Consider the following 14,224-nt stretch of genomic DNA (forward strand, 5'->3'; position numbering starts at 1 on the left):
TGTAAACAAGGAAACACCGGCTGTGTTTGTTTTGCTGAAGGCGGCCGCAATACACCGCTTCCCACCTACATCTTTCTTCTTTGACGTCTCCATTATTAATTGAACAAATTGCAAAACATTCAGCACACAGATGTCCAGAATACTGTGGAATTATGCGATTAAAGCAGACCACTTATAGCTGGGATCGGTGACATCATGCACACGCGTCATCATACCGCGACGTTTTCAGTGGGATAATTAGTGCGAAATTTAAAATTCCAATTTAGTAAACTAAAAAGACTGTATTGGCATGTGTTGCAATGTTAATATTTCATCATTGATATATAAACTATCAGACTGCGTGGTCGGTAGTAGTGGGTTTCAGTAGGCCTTTAAGATGCTAATGCCTTCCGGGCGCGGCCAACGCTGCTGCTCACTGCTCCTCTGGGGGTGATCAAGAGGGATGGGTCAAAAGCCACACCAAGTGTGTGTGTGACAATCATTGGTACTTTAACATTATAAGAAAATTTGAAGTAAAATGCAGTGTATTTCTTAGACAAAGGAAACAAATATTAATGATAAATAATAATATTAACAATACACCTTTCATGTGGGAGTGTTTCTTCTCGTACGAAACACGCCCATTCTGTGGAATGTGGTCCACTTAGAAACAAATTCAGCTTGTTTTTGCGTGAAAGATGGATTGTCCGAGGTTGGAAACCTCCACAGAAGTTTCAAATCCGGAGACAAATACTACACGACGGTAAGAAACTTCATATTTTTGTTTGACTATATTTCCTCGCTGAAACGTTCTTTGCTCTTTTATTAAAAAAAAAATCTTTATTGTATTTGTTGGCTTATACTGTTATTTATTGGTTTTATTGTGTTCCTGGTCGACGGTAAAAACAAATAAAAATGTGCTTTTCGTGTGTTTTAAGGTTATATTATATATCCAAAGCGTTTTATTTCAGTTTCAATATGTTGGTTTTATTAAGTTTCGATTCACGTTAACAGTCACGATGCCTTGGGAGGTAACCCGGAAATACCAACGGTCTTTCACAAAACATCAAATAATCACATCAAACATAAAATAGAAACGTAAATACTGTAATATATTCTGTATTTTAATTAGTATTGTTTTTTTGGTATGTGATGATATTTCAGAAATATATATTTTTAGATGACGACGGCATCGACGTTGGGATTTTAGACGGCACGCGAATGCATCACTCGAGACAGTTACAGTAATGGGCAAATATTCGTTTCCCCCGGAAATCCAACTTAAAAGATGATTTTACAGTATTTGCGTTTTATTTTTAAACTTGTTTATTATGACCACATAAAACAAATAAAAAAATGACGAACTCAGCTTTCTGAGCATTGTAATTTCCGACAAGTGAATGCAGCACTCAAACGGCTATACTGTACTCACCCACTGGCCACTTTATTAGTTACACTTGCACACTTGCCAATGACATTAACTTTAACAAAAATATTAATTATCGAATAGGTTTTATTTTGATTGACACTGTCTGAGAACTCTAGCACTATGCAGTCAAAAGTTTGGAGAAAATGTTTGCATTTAAATGTATGAGAATGTTTTTAAAGAATTTTAAACGGTGCTGCAAGTGTTGATAGTTGTCTTTTTGTTGTTATCATTGTTATCATCATCGTTATTATTATTATTAATATTTTTTGGTCATTATTGTGCTGTTTGTAATATTTCGGTGGGTTCCAGCTTGGGTGCAATGACCATGATCCCACCCAATGAGTCTCGCCGAAACCAAATAAGGAAGAGTAAGCGTTGCTCCTTTCTCTGCACTTTTCTTTTAAATAATATTATTATCATAATTATTAATTGTATTGTGTTATTATTTGTGTTGTTGTTGTAGTGGCTCAAAAGGAAGAGGAGGAGCTTCAGAGATGGAAGGAGTCTCACAGGCTGACACACGTGCACATCACTCCTGACAAACTGGGTACAGTACAAGTGTTACACTAACCTTTTATTTCCTACACAATGTTCCTTTAGTGGTTATTTTATTCTTGTTCTTTCTTGTTTAACACGTCAAGGCGGCGATGCAACGTTGGCTCAAGTCAGGGAGAGGCAATACCAGGACTTGCGTTGCTCCAAAGTACTGAAGAAGGTACTTGATTGCACCACAGGCCACAACATTTGGTACATATAATCCAAGCTGATGGAGAAGTATTTAATCAGTATCTACAAGTGTGGCGATACACTGAAAAAACAATTGAACATTATAAATAATAAGTCGGGTTATACCTGAGTGAATTGCACCATTTTGACCATTTTTGATCATGCTGTGCCACCTAATGTTGTGCCGCTTGTCATATCATATACTGGTATATGTACGTATGTATATATGAATGTATGTATGTGTGTGTGTGTATATATATATATATATATATATATATATATATATATACATATATATATGTGTGTATGTATTAGAGATGCGCGGATATGCAATTGTATCATCCGCAACCGCATCACTAAAGTCGTCATCCACCTGCCATCCTCCGAACCAACATTTTATCAAAACCACAACCGCCCGCCGCCCGCCACCCGCCCGTTGTTATTTATCAGGGGTCGACAGTCTTTATCGCTCTAAGAGCTATTTTGACCAGTTTCACAGAGTAAAGAAGACATTGGGAGCCGCAAATATTCTCGCGAATATCTGGTGGTGCTCATCCTGTTAACGAGAATAAGGGCGTGCTATACATCCATTGCCTTGAACGCCTTCAACAACATGTACAAACTGTTTGCCAGTCCAGCAACATGTTGTGTGCACCTTCCGCAGACACACGTACAAGATTGAAAGGCATACTGGGTGACGGAGTACACCGATGGTTGTGATATAAACAATTTTAACACACTTGCTAATATGCGCCACGCTGTGAAGCCAGACCAAACAAGAATGACAAACACATTTCGGGAGAACATCCTCACAGTAACAACATAAACCCAACACAACAAATACCCAGAATCCTTTGCATCCATGACCATTCCTGAATATTTTTTTACACCCTGCTAGCACCAAACCCTACGCCTCCAACCCCGCCCACCTTACCGATGCACGGGAGGTTGGGGGGGCGGTGTTTGGTGCTAGCGGGTTGTAAAATATATGAATGTTGTCTATCTGTGTTGGCCCTACGATGAGGTGGCGACTTGTCCAGGGTGTACACCGCCTTCCGCCCGATTGTAGCTGAGATAGGCACCAGCGCCCCCCGCGACCTCAAAGGGAATAAGTGGTAGAAAATGGATTGATGGATTAATGCAAACACTTCCTTTTTGACCCTCGGGCTGTGCCATAGTGAAGGAACATGGCTGCAGTTTACTTGCAACTGATATGCCACAAGCGAGCAGAAATGGACCAAATAAAGTTTACATTATGGAAATATCATGTTCACAGCCATGGCAAGTTGTTCTCCCGACAAAAAAAAAGACACATTTTCGTCCTGAGAAGAGGTGACATCGCTGCAGCAAACACCTGCTACGCGCTTCGTTCAGACGTGGGTGGTGCTTCACTTCCGTGTTCAGATTATAGTTAAAGTGCAGCGATAACATAACATTTGGATAATTACTGTGACTGTTTTAGTAAGTACGATGACATAAAAGCTCAACAGAAGTCAAAGACTCTGGGCAGAATGTCGAAAGGAGACTCTTGCTGTCAGTTGACCCGATATTAAAACATGTCAAGAAACTTTGTCAAAACAATCACACACTTTTACGGCTTCACAATAAAAGCGCTACGCTGTACATCTGGTTTAACTACATTTAGGGTTTCTCCTTAATATACGGGCTTCAAATTAGCCATCACACCTAACAAAAGTAATATAATTTATTGTAGCGTGCAGAAAAAAACAAAGCCTGACTTCCTCTTTAGCTTTTATTGTCAATCTTATGCTAAAAACAGGCCCAAGTCCAACAAGTTTTGGCTGGCTGAAATATTGTATAAATTATTTTATGATAAGTTATTTTTGAGTCCTCAATTACAGAATGATTAGCAGGCTAAAGATAAATGTCATTAATTATTAGAGTAGGTTCAAACATTGTGATGTACAGAATATCAGAAGCATTTATTCAAGTAGAAATATCACATATACCCCTTAACTTAGTTTAATTGGCAACACTAAATGGTCCCTAGTGTGTGAATGTGAGTGTGAATGTTGTCCGTCTATCTGTGTTGGCCCTGCGATGAGGTGGCGACTTGTCCAGGGTGTACCCTGCCTTCCGCCCGATTGTAGCTGAGATAGGCGCCAGCGCCCCCCGCGACCCCGAAAGGGAATAAGCGGTGGAAAAATGGATGGATGGATACCCCTTAACTTATTGTTATTGTATATACTGCAATTGGAAGAAAAGAGTCGTTGAAGAAGTTTCGCCGCCAAACAGCGGCCTCTATTGGCTGAATTAGTAGTTACAGGCATGTTGGGTAAAAAGTGACCACGTCTTCTGAGCAAAAGTGTGCTTTTTTTCCCTTCTTTTTACATGTTCCTCACAATATACAGTTTGATCAAATAAATATTTAGTTAAAAAGTGTGTTCCTCACTATATACAGTTTGATCAAATAAACATTTAGTTAAAAAAGTGTGTTTGTATACCTAAATTAAAAAACAAGTTTTCATTCGAAAAGTATGTTTGTGTTTTCAGATGAAACAGGAAAATTTGGCCCGGAAGAAGAGACAAGAGGAAAATGACGAGTTTCAGCACAAGAAGGATGAACAAAGAAAAAAGGTAATTTAGAAAACTCTTAAATCATCACAAAAATGATAATATTGTAATATTTACAGGATTACTATCGTACTGTGTAAATCTGTACTTTTCATGTTCAAAAAGTAGTACCACGTGTAACCGCTAGATGGTGGCAAAGGCTAGCACGACACATTTTAAAGCGTACACTGGACACTTCATTAGGTACACTTGCCCAATCTAACAATGTCCTATTAAATCTTTAAAAATATAATACTGATTTCTACATGGTTTCTGAGTAAGACTGATACTTATTTTGTCTATTCAAGAGCTTTGATCGTTTTATGAACACACAAAAGTTAATTGCTGTGAGGTTTTGCAGGCCGAGCGTAACGAAATGAGGGCGCAGGAGGAGCAGCAGTGCAGGCGCCAACAACAACGACAGGAACACATCAGGTGATATTGTAACAACAATTATTATTTATCTTAATAACTTCAAAACTCTGGTTTTAAACAGATGACAAACTTATTTTTACGCTTGGACAACAAACCTTGTACATTCCTTTAATATTACATCATATTTATAAGACCTTATGTATAATATTTGTATTATTAGTAATAATACAACTATACAGTATCTAACAATTAATTTTTTATTATCCTTGTTATTAAGTAAGTTTTTATTTTTTTTTACCACCACTGTTAATATGACATAAATTTAAGAAGCCTTTATGTGTATTAGTTGTATTATTAGTAGTAACAATAATAATACAATTATATAATTTTTTAATATAAATTTTTAAATTTTTCAGTTTTTGTTTTTTACCACCACCATTGATAATATTACATGCACATACTGAAGCCTTTATGTATCTAAATTGTATTAAGAATTCTTATAGTAATAATACAAATATTAATGACATTGATAGATAATAATGATAATACTCCATTAAAATACATTTAATTGAATTAAAATGAGATATTCATAAAGAAAAATTGTAAATTAAAACGTTATGACATTTTTACTACCCTATGTTTATTTCATAAGGGTTGTAAAAATCAAATTTAAATGCAAACAAATATAAAACAATATGTCATTTATTAGCGTTATAGTCCCTGTTTATTAGCATTTCCAAAATAATGTTTTTAAAAAAAATATTCAAAACAATATATTTCGTTTTATTGTATTGATGTTTTTTTAATGTAATACAGTTATAAAAACTAATACAAATAGAATGAATTTAAACAAAATAAATTATTTTGTATTATTCTTGTTTTTACTGGCTTATCTAAAAATGCTTTTAAATCAGAAAACATTTTAAATTTTTCCACAAAAATGAAATTTTAGCAAATCAATCAAATATATTTGAATACAATTTATTAAAAAGAAGATTAAAACAATCTCAAAAGAATATATCTAACCTAATAAATGTACAATATATGTGAATAAAAAGTAATGAAAATAGAGAAAATAAAACAAAATCTTTTTTTGAAATTCTTGTTCTTACTTGGTTATTTAAAAATGCATTTAAAATAGAAAAGCTTTGAAAGTTTTCACAAAAATAACATTTGAACAACTCCATATATATATATATATATATATATATATATATATATATATATATATATGTATTACTTGTTTTAAATAAAAATGATCATTCAAATTGGAAATCCTTTAATACATTTTTTTCCAAAATAACATTTGAACAAAACAAATCATATCAATGTAAATATGTGTGAATAAAATGTATAAAAAGTTGATTAAAACATTATCAAAACAATAAACAGTGTTATTAGTATTGTTTTTTAATTTATTACATGTTTTGAAAAGAGAAAAACTAAATCGATTCAAATGCTTCATCTATTTAAAAAGTAATAATGTTTGAGCACACTTAGTACAATATTGAAACAATAGTAATGCTGTATTATTATGTATGTAATACAGTTGTATTATGACATATGAATGTATGTAGGAGATGATAAATAATCGAGTTTAGTCACTGTAGTTGAAATCATCCTCCTCCCTGCTGCACATGAATTATGAATTATGAGTTGTGTCATCGCACAGCCAGCTGGAAACACATGTGGAGCGCTAGCAAGCATGCATGCTAAAAGCTGCACATATACTGTAAATCTGTCAGAGTGGGTGGAGTCAGGGGACGTCACATAATGACGCATGAGTAAAATGGCAGGAACCAGGAAGTAGATGCAATGGCCGCAGTTTTGACCCTGAATCAGACTATTTTTTATGTTTCTTATGGGGGGAATGATCACACGTTGTTTTGATTGTTGTCAGAGTGAACTCGGCCTTCCTGCACAACCTTGATGGTCGTGATGGTTGTCGTCAGAGCTCACCTGGACCCCGTGATGGTTGGGCGGAGGCAACAGGTAAGCGTATGCAGTTGTAGACAAAGCCTCTTATAAATAAATAAATAAATAAAATAATTAATGGGTTGTACTTGTATAGCGCTTTTCTACCTTCAAGGTACTCGAAGTGCTTTGACACTACTTCCACATTTACCCATTCACACACACATTCACACACTGATGGAGGGAGCTGCCATGCAAGGCGCTAACCAGCACCCATCAGGAGCTAGGGTGAAGTGTCTTGCTCAGGACACAACGGACGTGACGAGGTTGGTACTAGGTGGGGATTGAACCAGGGACCCTCGGGTTGCGCACCGCCACTCTTCCACTGCGCCACGCCGTCCCCTTATATTTCAAACGCAGCTACTGCCATCTTGTGAAGGACAGTAAAAAAAACTACATGAGGGGTTGCCCACAGCCAATGCTGTAAATATTTTCTTTGAAATACCAAAAGGGTCGAAGTCACTTTCAAAGCGGCAAGACTCGCCCTTTTAGTGTTTTGCCTGTTTTTTGTTCACTTTTTCTTGATATTACTTAATTATAAATTGCAAACTACTGTAATTGATTTACATGGACCCCAACTTAAACAAGTTGAAAAACTTATTTGGGTGTTACCATTTAGTGGTCAATTGTATGGAATATGTACTGAACTGTGCAATCTACTAATAAAAGTTTCAATCAATCAATCAATCAATCAATCAAGGCAGTTGAATCAACAGCACCCCTGCTGGTTGCAACCAAGAACTGCATTATATTTGGTATATATAATAAATGTATATAATCCTACAAACATGTCTGATAAAAGAAAAAGAATTAAGGCTCCATTTTTTCAAATGTGTTAGCTTGATGCTAATTTACAATGCATATGCTATATAAATGCTAATGATTAGCATTTGCGTTTCTACATGGCAATTTCAACACTTCCAGAATTTGTTAATGAAAACTACAACTAAGATAAATGTTACAATCAAACAGCTGATGTGTCATAAAAACATGACTTACAGTATAAACACTCCACATTAGACCAAATTGGCGCATTCAACTTAATGGCAAAGACTACTTCCAGACTACGGAAACACACAAAGGACAAAACTAATATGAATGCATACTTAATAAATGAGACTAAGAAGTCTAAGAAGACAAGATATAACGACTGGACAGGCAGCAAAATGTTATATATATGTGTTGTTTTATATTATTAAACAGATTAATATTTATATGACACACAAAATGACTGAATATTGATCCAGTTGAGTACCGGTATCAAGTCCCAGATATCGGGATTCGATACAATATCGCTTTTGCTTTGGCTTTTTTTTTTTTTTTTCCCAAAAGGTACAAACGATTCCAGTGCTGCCTCACTTGTTACCAAAATTATGACAATATTTACGTCTTTGTGAACTTTTTCATTTTCCAAAATATGTCCAGGATGTACCCCGCCTTCCGCCCGATTGTAGCTGAGATATGCGCCAGCGCCCCCCGCGACCCCACAAGGAAATAAGCGGTAGAAAATGGATGGATGGATGGATTTTTAGGATTTTAGAATTGATTTGTTTTTTTATTCACACCTTGGAACATCAAAAGTAAGAAAAACACTGGCAAAAAAAAAAAAAAAAGTCATAAATACAAATCAAATAATAGAATAAACTTTATTCATCCCAAAATGGGGAAACAGCGTGGTTGCAGTACAGATGGAAGAGGTCTACCAAAAAAAAAGGTAAAAAAATTAAAAATAAACACATGATAACATTAAAAGGACATAGAACACATTGAGAGCTCAGAGCCATACTTGCCAATCCTCCCAATTATTCTGGGAGACTCCCGAATTTAAGTGCCCCTCCCGAAAATCTCCCGGGGCAACCATTCTCTGAAATCTCTCCCGATTTTCATCCGGACAACAGTATTAGGGGCGTGCTTTAAAGGCACTGTCTTTAGTGTCCTCTACAACCTGTCATCACGTCCGCATTTCCTCCATACTAACAGCTTGTCTGCCCAGTTGCATCATATATGCGGCTTTAACGGACACACACAATTGATTGCACCGCATACTTGGTCAACAGCCATACAGGTTACACTGAGCGTGACCGTATAAAAAACTTTAACACTGTTACAAATATGGGCCACACTGTGAACCCACACCAAACAAGAATGACAAACACATCTGCACCGTAACACAACGGAACAAATATCCAGAATCCCTTGCAGCACTAACTTTTCCGGGACGCTACAATATACACCCCACCACCACCACCAAACCCCGCCCCCCGACCTCAAACACACAGCCCCACCCCCATCTCCCGAATTTGGAGGTGTCAAGGTTGGCAAGTATGCTCAGAGCTGATGCAACCAGCTGCCACTTCAGAGGTGCTATTTCCACTTATAGCTACAAAAGTAAAACACAGCCAAAAAAAACTTAAGACAATTGCAATACATAATAGATATTGTGCACAAAACACACCCAAAAAGGCAAACAGGAGAGCCGACTCTGTCCTAAGCTGCCCACTAGCTCTCGGCCAATGTCCGGTCCGTGTAGATGAGCCAGAATCCGTCCAGGGAGACGAAAATGTCCGATACGTGCTCATTGAACAGGAGGGAGGGGGGGGGGGTGACATTCAACGCTAGCGCCGCGGACCCGGTCTCTTCTTCCGGTCTCTCCATGTGGACTCTGGTGTGGCAGAGAGCCAGCAGCCGGTCTCTGGTGCAAACATGGCCACGGCTCCCCGAGGCAGATCTAAAAAAAATTCACAAAAAATTACTTGCACAATCCTGAAAGGGGCCCGATCCAAAACACCACAAAACACACAAAATTAAAAGGGAAACATCAAGGACACACAAGGGGGGCGCTATCTGGGAAAACGATAATAAACAGGAAGTAGGGCTTTTTACACTTGTATGCCAGTCAGTCCAATTTATAAAGTTTTCATGATGGCCATAGTTTGACACTGGAACAGATAAATGGGGTTGCCACACATCCGTATGCGTAAGTTTGTGTCCTCCTTGTGAATTCTAATACATTTTGCACCTAAAGAACTGATAGTATTCTCAATTCCAAAGCAGGACCAGGACCAAGACCAGTATCAGGACCTGGATCAAGACCTGGATTTGGCTTTGAGTGAACTTTAGCGAAGAAGTGAGTCAAGCCTTCCCGATGGCGACTACTATCAGACGCAGACTTTATTCAAGGGCACGCTCACTTGATCGCCACTTTCCACGGGGGCGGAGCCAAGTGCCATTCAAAAGTTTAGGTGGGGGCTCGGGGTGTTCGGGGTTTCTACTATCTGTCTGCTTGCACTGACCGGTGACTCACTTTTATTTTTTTAGTCCTTGCAACACTTTTTGGATTGTTTTTTTTCCTTGCCGTGACTCATCATCTTCATGTTTTGAGTGAATCAATATGTGCAGCTGCAAGCCAAAGCGTTCCACCCAAATAAATGATTATTTTCTGGTGCAAACTTAATGACAGTAATATTAAAATATAAAGACACCGCTGGGAAAGGAATGGATATCATACTTGAATGAAATGAAATGTCCCGTACATTTATTATTATTTTATTACAGCATGTTGACATCAGTCAGGCAGAAACAATATGTCATTGTTTGCTTTGACGGGTCTCTCTTCACAAATAATGACGTCATTCAACGACATTGACTTGGAAACTCTGCGCTTTGTGTCTTAGTGGATTAACGGTCAACACACGCCGACTTTGAACGACAAACAATAGTTCAAAGTAAGGACGAGTAGCAGAAATAACGACAACGGAGGGGAACGCCGAGCACCGTTCAAGTTGCCAGGGTCCATCATACTCAGAACCCGAGGACCTCCAACGATTTGCAGTTCAGTATTTTGTGGAAAAGTGTGCCTCAAAAGTCAGCCGTGACGTGAAGTGAAGTGAATTATATTTATATAGCGCTTTTTCTCTAGTGACTCAAAGCGCTTTACATAGTGAAACCCAATTTCTAAGTTACATTTAAACCAGTGTGGGTGGCACTGGGAGCAGGTGGGTAAAGTGTCTTGCCCAAGGACACAACGGCAGTGACTGGGATGGCAGAAGCAGGGATCGAACCTGCAACCCTCAAGTTGCTGGCACGGCTGCTCTACCAACCGAGCTATACCGCCCCGTGAATAAAACTGTCAATCTTGCAGGTTTCAAACAGTAGCACAAACCGTCAGTGGTATGCCGTCAGGACCAGCGAGGCCTTCTCTGCTGGCCTAATATGACCATGATCACAATTAAAAATACAATTATTTTTTTATTTACTTTCCCTAAATATGTAAAAATATTCATATTCTCTTCATGTCATATTATGCTCCTTCCAGTGCTGTTGTTTTTACTTTTAGTTTATATCCAATCAGAATTCAGCTAGCTCATGTTGCCATGCTGAACCAAATCTGCCCGGGGCCTTCAGAATCAACAATGTGGGTGTCCGTGCACTGTAAGTGAACAGACACATACAGTTGATAGACTATTGCCATAGCCAATCAGAACGCGAGTTGTTGTCAGGAAGGCCCTCCAGCTGGCCCTGACATTTCAATCAATCAATCGATGTTTATTTATATAGCCCTAAATCACAAGTGTCTCAAAGGGCTGCACAAGCCACAACAACATCCGCGGGTCAGCGCCCACATAAGGGCAAGGAAAAACTCACAACACAATGGGACGTTGATGAGAATGACTATGAGAAACCTTGGAGAGGGCCGCAAATGTGGGTAACCGCCCCCCTTCTAGGGGAGACCAGTGCAATGGACGTCGAGTGGGTCTAGCATGATATTGTGAAAGTCCAGTCAATAGTGGATAGAACACTTGGAAAAACGTTGTTCTTAAACTGTTTGAGTATTTGCTCACGCAGTTTTGGACAAAGTGGTGTACCTCGCCCCATCCTCTTTTGTGAAAGACTGAGTATTTTTTGGGAAGCTGTTTTTGTACCCAATCATGGCACCCACCTGTTCCCAATTAGCCTGCACACCTGTAAGAGGTTCCAAATAAGTGTTTGATGAGCATTCCTCAATTTTATCAGTATTTATTGCCACCTTTACCAACTAACATGATACTGTGAAAGTCCAGTCCATAGTGGCTCTAACATAATAGTGAGTGTCCAGTCCATAGTGGATCTAACATAATAGTAAGAGTCCAGTCCATAGTGGATCTAACATAATAGTAAGAGTCCAGTCCATAGTGGCTCTAACATAATAGTGAGTGTCCAGTCCATAGTGGATCTAACATAATAGTAAGAGTCCAGTCCATAGTGGGTCTAACATAATAGTAAGAGTCCAGTCCATAGTGGATCTAACATAATAGTGAGAGAGTCCAGTCCATAGTAGGGCCAGCAGGAGACGCTTCAGCAGCGCAGACATGCCCACTACCGATGCACTGGCAAGCGGTCCAACCCGGATGCCGACTCTGGACAGCCAGCACTTCATCCATGGCCACCGGACCTTTCTCAGCTTACGGGGGGGTTCGTTCTCCAGAAATGGAGACGGACCACTCCGGACATGATTTAATTCACAAAAAATCAAAGGAGTACAAAAAAAAACGGAAAACAAGCCGAAGACACTACGTGCTCATCGCACTTGGAGCTATCGCTATCACTTAGCATGGACTTGAGACAAGTAATACTCACGAAGACATGTTGCATGGAGAAACAATGACGCCAGGCCGACTGACCGGCAAAGGCAGGCCTAAATAATGCCTCTGATTAGTGCTCGGGAAGCAGGTGAGCGGGCGAACACTAATCAGAGACAGGTGAACACAATGAGCAATCATGGCAACCAAAACACACTCAGAGGTGCACAAACAGGAACTAACTAAAAGAAAATAAAAAAAAAATGAGCTGGACCACGGATCATAACAGTAAGATATGTTTTAATTACTGAAGCGGGTTTATTGAATGTTAAATGCCCTGAAAAATGTACCATTTTGTACACCGTTGAGGTGTTTCAATGCAGAGTAGTGTGCAAGTGGGTTTCTGTGTAGTATCTCCAGCCGTGTCCGTGACATCATTTACGGTATTTTGAGAGGTGAAGTCGGACTAATTAGGACATCACTGAAGGCCTAGGTGAGGAATGCACAGCCCGTCAGTGCAAACCATAAGGATGTAAACACTGTCTTTTGGAAAATGTATAAAAAATATTTGAAATTTAAATACAAATTAGATATTTTTTTTATTGAAAAATACTTCTTTATCATTATTATTAATAATTATTATTTAAAACATATATAATATACACACACATTCATATAAGTGTATGTATGTATATATATATTTATATATATATGTATATATATTTACATATATATATTTTTATATATATGTGTATATATATATATTTATGTATGTATATGTATATATATGTATATGTATATGAGTATGTATATATATATGTATATATATTGTGTGTATATGTATGTAAATATAATCAATTGATTGATTGATATATATACACACACAAACATATATGTGTGTATATATATATATATACGTGTGTGTATATATATATATGTACATGTAACATATATGTGTGTGTATATATATATACATACATATATGTGTATGTATATATGTATATATATATGTATATACATGTGTGTATATGTATATATATATATACATATATGTGTATGTATATATGTATATATATGTGTGTATATGTATATATATACACGTATATATATGTATATATATGTGTATATATATGTATATATATGTGTATATATATATATATTTATATATGTGTGTGTATATATATATACAGTATATATATATCTATATACATATCCATCCATCCACTTTCTGTCACTTATTCCCTTTGGGGTCGCTGGTGCCTATCTCAGCTACAATCAGGCGGTAGGCGGAGTACACCCTGGAAAGTCGCCACCTCATCACAGGGCCAACACAGATAGACAACATTCACACACTAGGGCCAATTTAGTGTTGCCAATCAACCTATCCCCAGGTGCATGTCTTTGGAAGTGGGAGGAAGCCGGAGTACCCGGAGGGAACCCACGCATTCATGGGGAGAACATGCAAACTCCACACAGAAAGATCCTGAGCCCGGGATTGAACGCCAGACTACTCAGGATCTTCGTATTGTGAGGCAGACACACTAACCCCTCTTCCACCGAGAACCCCCTTTTATATATATATATATATATATATATATATATATATATA

General features: G+C 37.8%; 1 protein-coding gene across 2 annotated transcripts; it reads left to right on the top strand.

The window, feature by feature from the left end:
- Positions 1–581: 581 nt before the first annotated feature.
- Positions 582–10,511, top strand: epsti1 (epithelial stromal interaction 1). Of its 2 annotated transcripts, none has more exons than XM_061879641.1 (8): positions 582–742; positions 1,718–1,776; positions 1,872–1,955; positions 2,050–2,123; positions 4,649–4,732; positions 5,070–5,143; positions 6,984–7,075; positions 10,109–10,511. In XM_061879641.1, exons 1-8 carry the CDS (start codon positions 678–680, stop codon positions 10,168–10,170), a joined length of 594 nt encoding a protein of 197 aa, XP_061735625.1. In that variant the 5' UTR covers positions 582–677; the 3' UTR covers positions 10,171–10,511. The 2 variants fall into 2 exon arrangements, with proteins under 2 accessions (XP_061735625.1, XP_061735626.1); XM_061879642.1 differs by having other exon boundaries at positions 10,112–10,511.
- The last annotated feature ends 3,713 nt before the right edge of the window (positions 10,512–14,224 follow it).

This window comes from Nerophis ophidion, linkage group LG19, assembly GCF_033978795.1.
Source record: "Nerophis ophidion isolate RoL-2023_Sa linkage group LG19, RoL_Noph_v1.0, whole genome shotgun sequence".
NCBI classification, from domain to species: Eukaryota; Metazoa; Chordata; class Actinopteri; order Syngnathiformes; family Syngnathidae; genus Nerophis; species Nerophis ophidion.